The 8,947-nt window shown below is 34.7% G+C and overlaps 1 protein-coding gene across 2 annotated transcripts; it reads right to left on the bottom strand.

The window, feature by feature from the left end:
- Positions 1–1,538: 1,538 nt before the first annotated feature.
- LOC21408804 (probable inactive DNA (cytosine-5)-methyltransferase DRM3) lies at positions 1,539–8,452 on the bottom strand. 2 transcript variants are annotated; one of them, XM_024167142.1, is made up of 12 exons: positions 8,324–8,452; positions 8,179–8,193; positions 7,713–7,745; positions 7,504–7,596; positions 6,958–7,054; positions 6,694–6,740; positions 6,381–6,488; positions 5,780–5,879; positions 5,134–5,246; positions 4,616–4,718; positions 4,003–4,064; positions 1,539–3,190 (listed from the first exon to the last, which is right to left on the bottom strand). In XM_024167142.1, exons 3-12 carry the CDS (start codon positions 7,719–7,721, stop codon positions 1,811–1,813), a joined length of 2,112 nt encoding a protein of 703 aa, XP_024022910.1. In that variant the 5' UTR covers positions 7,722–7,745; positions 8,179–8,193; positions 8,324–8,452; the 3' UTR covers positions 1,539–1,810. The 2 variants fall into 2 exon arrangements, with proteins under 2 accessions (XP_024022910.1, XP_024022909.1); XM_024167141.1 differs by lacking the exon at positions 8,179–8,193.
- Positions 8,453–8,947: the final 495 nt, after the last annotated feature.

Raw genomic sequence — 8,947 nt, 5'->3', positions numbered from 1 at the left:
TTTACCCTACAAGTTATATCACATCGTTAAAATGTTGATTATGAAAAAAGGAGTGAGAGAGAACAAGGAAAAAAAATACCTAAATGTTTTATGGGATGTCCCACTTGGGGAACAAAAATAGTTAAAATGCTCACAAAAGAGTTTGAAGACAACACAGGCTTCTTTTTGCAAAGCAAAGATGGTGACAAATATATGATAAGCTGTGACTGTCAAAAAAAGACAATTTTTTTATTATTATTATTATTATTTTTTTTTTAAGAGCAAAACTGATTCAATGTATCAATTTGAGCTGATAACAATTGATTCTCCCTCTTCACCGTAATGAAAATAAAATTAAAACCAAATTAAAAAATGTAATTTCTTGGTCACCTAAAATTTCTTCTTATTATAACGATATCCTTCTCTATAATGTTTTCTTTAGATGTTTTTTCAATAATGTATTGCTTCATGGACGAATGTTTTTATATTATCAATAATTAATAATGCATTAAATATGTATATCTAGGAAAGTTGAATAAAAAATCGACCACGATTTTAGGAGCTGCCCAGTCGCCCTCAATCAGTCCATCCCCATATCTCTGCAAAGATAATGTTAAGAAATTGGTGAATTATTAGATTTGGATATATGATGTAATTTAATGTGAAGTATTTACATACTACTGTTCAATACCGTGCAATACCAATAGCAATATTATATTTTTTCCAATAACTTTTTTTTTTTTTTTTTTTTTTTTTTTTTTTTTTTTTTTTCCAAAATTTTTTTTTTTTTTTTTTTTTTTTTTTTTTTTTTTTTTTTTCTAAAAGTGTATTCTTCATTAAAATTTCCTAATAATTGCCATATTTAGTATGCATTTTCTTTTAGCCTTTTATCTTTTTTTTCATATTTAAAATTTCCTTTTCTATCTATGTGTTTGTTGATCAATTTGATTTAGTTAAGAGTGAGTTCACTAATCAGGCATTTAAATGTAGAAGAAAAAAAGTTGTTCATTTTGCTATTGGAAAATGAAATGGAGACAACCCCACTTACAAACCAAGAAAAAATCGATGGCAAGAAACAAGATATACTCCAAGGATGACTTTTGTTTGTTTACCATAAGCACGATGAATCATGAATTATATTATTGTTATTGTTATTGTTCTTGTTCTTGTTATCAGACAACACTCGTGGAGTTAGGAGGCTCACGTGCTATGTCTTGCAATAATAAGAGAAGAGCGAGAGCAGTTTTTAAGGAAGACTTTCCTTGCAAAATTGTACCTCAATTAATTTCAAAACACAATTGAAAAATCATTCTTCTTTGGAGAATACAAGTTGGAATGGTTTTGTCCTTTTAAGCCTCATTCCTCGTATCTTGAAAGTGACCAATGTTCGGACCTTTTGGGTAGTTTTATTTAGGCAATTCAAACAATATTCTAGCTTCTAAAGCACATAATATATCGCTCATCATACAAACTCATTGTCAATTTTGCTGTTGAGTTTCTCAATTTTCCCACGCCCAAAAAGTTGTTCTTTGCAAATACTCCATCACAATATAATTATATATTCGCCAAAATTTGATTATCCTAAACAATCTGAAGGCACATTCTTAACAACAAGCACCATGAATCAAAGAGAGAAGCATGAAGCCCTATATACATTGTTTCCACAACCTAATACGATCATCTCTCCTTTTTCCACTTGAAGGTTGAACAAATTCTTACATACATAACTTCAAGAGAGAATAAATAAGAGCTAGGGAAAAAGGTAGAATATTACTTTTATCATGATGCATTTGGCGACATGCCACAAATACTCGTGACATGGGAAAATTTGTCACCTCTTTTTTTCCGACATAGTCCGAACGCGTTGCAGAATGCGGACAAACTCGCAAAACAACGAGAAGTCGAAACCAGATATGCTATCAACATTCGCAGGCACTTTGGAGTTTGGAGAATGAGTGAACGAGTTCTGACAAATGATGAAGTCAAACCCACCGAAGTTGTTCATAAAACTCGAAAGCTTGCTACTTGTTAGCTTTTGAATGTCTTCAATTTGTATCAACTCGCCAGTTTGCCCGGTGCTCTGCCACCATTTCTTGAGAATCCCCCTTTTGGTTTCAGAAGTCTCTACTGATACCACAGCTTTCAAATGAATACCAAGCCGGTGGAAAGCAACTTCTGCTCCACCAATTCCGCTGAAAATAGACAATACTGTTAGGCCGTTCGGATAAATGGACTTCAACACAGACAGATAATATCCCAACGTATCCGTTTGAAAGCAGTATCTCAGCGACTGAAGTCTTTCTATTAAACTAATAAATGCTTGAGTGTGATTTGAGGGGTAACCTAGAATAATTTCTAAGTACTCAGGGTCTAGAGGTGCAAGCTTGTTGGGGCCAACCCACACAAGATTCAATGATCTACAGTGATGAAGTATGTTTCTTTGCTGCTCAGAAGAGAGCAATCCATGAGAACTAGCAATAGTATTTTGAAGCCTAGCGCAGAGTTGGGGTATGCCATTGACTTCAGAACTGATGCAGCTCAACTGTTTCCGCGCATCCCACGCTGGCCACCATTTCTTTGTACGCGGCATTACCTCTTCAATGGTCATTGGTGGCTTTGGCAGGATCTGAGACCTGTTTTCAGTTGGAAGATTGTGTATGTAGCCTTCCTTCCTACTCAGAGCCGAGAAGAACCGAGTGTTCACAAATTCAGGCTCCAAGTTGTACAGGAACTTTGAAATTTTTACCCAAGATTCATGACATACAGTCCCAACATTCCCATAAAAGAAATATGGCGGTCTAGCAACCACTCCACTAAGACTCCTCCGTGGATTGTAGTCAAAAGGTCTAGGCATTTCACATTCGGTGAACTCAGGGTACATCTTTTCATCAAGCCAAGTTGGGCCAGACAAAGAGCTGGAATCATCGTCGTATTCCTCTTTTGGCCTCTTCCCTTTTTGATTGTCCTCGTAGTCTATGTGCCCGAACGGAGGAACTGTATCGAAACTAAGCTCTTGTTTAGGTCTCTTACCCAAAAGCCTCTGTTCGGCATTGAAATCCATGGATTGAGAAACTGTATCAGGATAAAGATCGCTGGTTTCCACTTTTGCTGAACCAAGCAAGGGGTCTCTTCGGATACCTTCCGCTCCCAGAGCGAAAGATCTGCAATTGCTTGCAGTGCGTAACTCACTTGTACTCGTGGAGATTGAGGGCTGCACCAGATAAATTTCCACTTTAGTGAAGCAATGAAACATCAATTTGAATATTGATGTGCAAAGGAAGGAGAAAACACACATTGGATAGAAGTGAAAATTTTCAAAGAGAAACAGCAAACAGGGATCCTCAGATATGATGGAATGACGATCTAGCCTCTTGACACCCCAAATTCATAGGGTTTCTCTACGAGTCTATGACGGTGACCATTGAACTCTGATGTGAAGGTTATGACCATGTATAAAATCCAAGAAACTAAGAAAACAAAAGCAAAAACAATGTGCGTGTTTGGAACCATTTTTGAAAACGGTTTTCACATATTTCGAGAAGCAAAAAATGAAAATGAAAACAAAACGACATTTGTTTAGCAAATGTTTTGAAAACGAAAACAATGAGAATGGTTTTTGTGAAGGAATTAGAAAACAGTTCAAAGTTGTTTTCACTTTTCTGTTTTCATTTTTTAGTACTTATCAACAATATTATAATATATTAATTAATAAACACGATTTCACTTTTTTATTATACTAAAAACAATCTCTTAAAAAACCAACCAAAAGCAATTTCAGAATCGGTCTCAGAATGATTCTCAAAACAATCTCATTTTTACTTTTTATTGAAAACAAAATCATTTTAAAACCAATTCCAAACGCACCCAATATGTTTAAGAACAAAAGAAGAATTTGCAAACGGTTCATAATACTAAAGACCAGTGGGAAAGTTTTTAAGGGACTAGTAGAGAGCAAGGAAAAAACAAAAACTTGGAAATTGGTTTAACAAATAACTGATCATTAAATATGAGATTAACCGTAACCTTAACAGGAGTCCGACCCGTAAAAATTGAATCAGCAAGCTCTGAGATTGGTGCTTCTGAACCTGCAAAAATAAACAGGGTAATGGTTGATTCATAGGTCAACTAAACATAAGCAAAACCAAATAGCAGGTGCAAAGCAGCAAAGTGAAGAAAAATAAAAATCGATATCATCTTTTTTGCAAAATACCATGAAATATTGCTTCAGAAGATGATGACTTGTACAAAATAGGAGCTCAAAACGTTGACACCAAAAGATAAAAACAAGAAAAGATCAAGTTATAGCACTGAAATAACTCAAGAGTCAGTTGTTCCTTTGACTGCAAAAAGTAAGTACACTGCAGAAACTCAGAGATAAAATCTCAGAATTCCTAACACAAACATCTATATAACTTCAGACCTGAATAAGTTACATAAGTTGTAGATATTTTGGTGGAAATTCGGATTGCTTTCAATGAGACAAACTTCCCTTTAGTAACATAAGAATAGAATTTCTTTTCATATACGCAAATATTTTCATTTATAATAATCAAATACAACAACTAAATTAGTTTAAACATGACTAAGTATCTCTCTCTTCAAGTACATGGAAGCAGATATATATTGAAAAACTCACCAACATTTTCTATTGCCCAAGAAACTTGAGCCTCGGAGAAACCCATCTCAAGCAAGTGAAGTGTTTTATCCATGGTTCCAAACAAGGTTTCATTATTGGTATCCTGAAAAAACAAAGGCTATACCAACTAATATACATTACAAAATATGTACATTAAATGAAGAACACTAACTTATTCCCAATTTAATTATCATCATGAGTGTTTTCTTGAAATTCCATTGCACTATCCAACTATCAGTCTCCAACTATGTGCTTTGACCCCGTTGGGCAGTATTTGAAAGTTTGAAAATCAGTAACAGGAGACATTGAACAACCGAATACGCAGTTACCATTTAAAGATTTCATTGCCAATACCACGTTTAATAATCATCCATTTAAAGACAACAGTTTTATGAACTTCTTTCATGACGTGTAAGGCAAATTGTTTCCTAGTGAAATGTCACAAGAATACTAGTTATTCCCCAAAATCCAAAGATGTCTAAAAAGGATTACTAGTTAAAGCAAGAATCATTCAAGACCTCATTTCTCTCTTCTGCATCACTAACAATATCGTGTCTCTCCTCTTCAAGCCTCTTAGCTATCTGGGCAGCAACAATGAAGTCCACCAATTCGTCAATTGGAGTATTTTCACCTGATAAAAAACACATTGAAGTTAACTAAAGAATGTAAATGTTGAAAAAGAAAAAACGATACACTACAAACATATTTTAGAGTCATAAACCCAAAAGCATATTTAAATGAGAAGGAGCACTATAATGAGCCAAGTTGTCTCAATTGCAAATACATTTAACATTTAGATACAAAACGAACATATTGTAAAAGTGATGTAATAACAAGAACTACATTTCCAACGATGTGGTATCTAGAGCCACGAATTCCAAGATCTATGATTATAAAGATTATCATACTCTACTTTCACTTTGGTCAAATATATCTGTCGGAGCCCTGAAGAGAGTGCTCCCAAACGTATTTATCACAGGTAAATTAAATGAAATATGCTCCCAGGGCATCAATCACTTATATTAAAAGAAAGCCCAATAGGTATATGTGAAACAAGAAATAGAAAGTTAACTAGCAGTAGCAATAGCACTGGTTATGAGGGGTAAGAACAATATAATCGCTATATTAATATGACAATAAGCTTTTTCTAGAAAATAAACATACCAAGCTTATCAATTGCAAAGTTTATTTCATCTAGAGAGAAATTCATCATCTGTAATGATGCTCTTTTCCCATCATCAACGTCATCGAGTATGTCAGGCTCCTACCAATGAATGAATATTAAGTGAATCAATGCCGTTTAAGATAAACCACACGTGCCCAAAGTATACAAGTGATTATATATATTTATAATCCAGTGGCCACTCCAAAATGTCTTTTCAATACATCAGTACAAACTGCATTATGAAAAAAGTGCAATGTGTCATAACCAATTTTTCATCACAAATTGAAGGAAAGAAACATGAGGAGAAAATAATTGAATGGTCCTATTCTATAGAAGCACATCAAGATCAAGACATTCGCTTTTTCTGTGCTGGAGAGGAAAATATAGTCTCTCTTTTCGTTAAGATTTCAAAGTAAGATTAGATGCTCTTCAACCTAGTTTTTTCTTAGAATTATTCCACTGCCAATTACAATACTATACTTATAGCATCCTAAATGACCAAAACAATGTATAATGAAGAACAATAAGAAAAGTGTAATTTCATTGAGTACATTAAGAAAGCAAAATCAAGAGTAAACTGCTCTGATGTATACAGTTTACCTCTTTCAGCTCAATGAAAGTGGGTATTTCTGGAGGGCTGCTTTCATCCTTGTCATCAAATAAGCTATCCAAAGAATCAGAAGATTCAGAATTGGATCTTTGAGGAGCCTGTGTATTTCAAAATGAGTAAAGTATTAGTGTCGGTAATAGGATAAGCTAAGCATCATATACAAAAATGACCATTATTACAAGATGCGAACGTTCAAAAAGTTCAAACCCTTCTATATGCATTAGGAATCAGCTTATATTCTCTTAAAAAAAGCAAACAAAAATCAATGAAAAAGAAAAGGGGAAAAAATAGATATTTACTTACTGAATATGCAACAAGTGCGTCCACCAACAAATCAACATCATCTACCCCTAATGCAAAAAGGTTATTCAGCCATCAATTTTCAGTAACGGCATTGATAGATCATATCCAATGAAATTATAGAAAAAGAAGCGACACAAATTAGCGGTACTCTATTTTCTAGTCTTTCTAAACTTATAATTCCATTGTTCTCTCCAACTATTCCTACTCACTGAGGCAAGATAAAAAAGCTAGATTTGCAACATTGTCCGGCAAAGAATAACGTACCCTTTTCTTCAATAACTTTGTCAACAAGCGCTGGTAGGAAACCCATCCCAATTAAGGATGATCTTAAATTGCTTCCCGATGAGCTTGCAAAATTTTCCTGGAATTCAATTGGCAGAACGAGGGAAAGGAAAAAATAAACTCAAGCAATCACTACTCGCTATCCCTTTTTTTCTTATATCAAAAATTAAATTTTATTAAACGAGATACAGTTACATCAAAAGTAACACTTTGAGGAGAAGAGGTTCTCAAAGAGAATATAGAAAAGACCCATAAAACTAAAAATAAACAAGACACACTAGTAACTCAAAACGGTCTTCCAAACTTATCATGATCATAGATAACAGGATATCCTTGAAAAATTTATCTGTCTAAGGCCAAAAGGATGCTACATATTTAATCCTTTCAAAGAGAAAACCAGCATCTTTGTCTATCTGCTAAAAAATCCTTTCATTTCTTTCCATCCAAAATGACCCCAAATACTGATTATCTCTTAGTAAAAGGATACAAGGAGAAAAGAAAAATCCATTATTCCCAAAATGGGTATACCCCAAACTGTCCAGAAAGCATAGTTTGAGGAGGAAAATCGAAATCCAAAACTTCTTCCTTGGGCACCAGTGGCTTTTCACGCTCCTGATCAACCTGTGGAAACAGAAACAAAGAAATAGAGAGAGAGCCTTATAATAAAATGGGTTTGGCATTGATCAGAACTATCACTTAAGGAGGATACAGTGCTTGAAAAATGAAATGAAAAATACCATTTTCATTCAAGTGGAGACAGGAGCTTCTATCTGCAATACAAAAAAAGCATCAAAATTTTTGTCCTTGAACAGCATGAAACTATAACTGAAAATACTTGGTTAGGACATACCCAAAAAGAAAAAAAGTTAGAGAAATGCAGCTTCTATATAACATTGACAAAATTGCTAGCTAAAAAGCATATCTAATTTGACCAAAAAAAAAAAAAAAAAGTTTTTCCAAAGCTCAAAATCTAAAACTTTTTCAATTAGACATATGCACAACCGAAATTGTAAAAGAATAACACTTGGCACTCACCCAAAAGAAAAAAGTTTCAATAGTACCCGAAAATGACCACTTCTATTAATTTCAAGCAGTAACGAGAGAAGTCTAGTGAAATTGCTAATAAATTCGGAAAGAAAAGCTAACGAGTCCATAAAAATGGAGGAGTCAAAGAAAAAGGGAAAGAACCAGAAAAGAAGAAACCTTTGCAGTACAAATCTGGTTTAGGCATCCATTCGAGTCAACGAGTAAAGGAGCGCCATTGAAGAAAGAGAAGAGGAAATAATTAAAAGTAATAATGCTCCAACGCAAAATATGAATTGGAGAGAGAGAGAGAGAGAGAGACTACCTGATCGGGATCCCAAGGAGGGACGAGCCAGGAGCGCGGCGCGTGCGTTAGACGCGCCTCCTTTCGCGGTGAGGAACGGATTTGAATGGCGAGTTTTTTACTATTAAGAGGAGATACTTTTCACTTTAATTTCTCTATTTATTTATTTTACCCAAAAAAGAGAAAAAAGAGGAAAAAAGAAACAACAAATCCAAGAAGATTTTCACTGAGGCACGGTAAGTAACAATCACTGTGGCTAGGGGTGTAAGAAATTACCCCGTACCCGAACAACTCGGCTTATCCGATTTTACTCTATTCAAAATTAAAGTTTTCGTTTCCTTTTTCTTTTTTTTTTTTTTGGTTTCCAATTTTCCCAACCTGCAATTTGCGGGTAGAGTTGCGGGACGGGATCCATTTAACTCATTTACTCCCGACCCGGCTACATGAATTTTTGCCTCTTATGTAAAAAAGCCCTATAGCTTAGGGCTTCTTCCTTTTTTCTCTCGATCATTTGCCACCGCTCACCCTAAGTCTCTGCGTCTGAGATTGATTCGTTCTCATAAATTTCTCACTTCTTCTTCTCAGTTCCTCTCCAAGTCTCCACCGTTCCTCTTCTTCTTCTCTGACTCTCTCTCTCCGTTTCGA

This window comes from Morus notabilis, unplaced genomic scaffold (genome assembly GCF_000414095.1).
Source record: "Morus notabilis unplaced genomic scaffold, ASM41409v2 Scaffold467, whole genome shotgun sequence".
Taxonomy (NCBI): domain Eukaryota; kingdom Viridiplantae; phylum Streptophyta; class Magnoliopsida; order Rosales; family Moraceae; genus Morus; species Morus notabilis.
The sequence above is the reverse complement of the archived record's forward strand: the minus strand, read 5'-3'. Positions and strand labels throughout refer to the sequence as shown.

Coding starts and splice junctions, on each gene's coding strand:
- LOC21408804 (XM_024167142.1), bottom strand. Junction 6,489..6,693: donor ACGCACTTGTTGCATATTCA/GTAAGTAAATAT, acceptor TGAAATACACAG/GCTCCTCAAAGATCCAATTC. Junction 4,065..4,615: donor TTGGGCAATAGAAAATGTTG/GTGAGTTTTTCA, acceptor TTATTTTTGCAG/GTTCAGAAGCACCAATCTCA.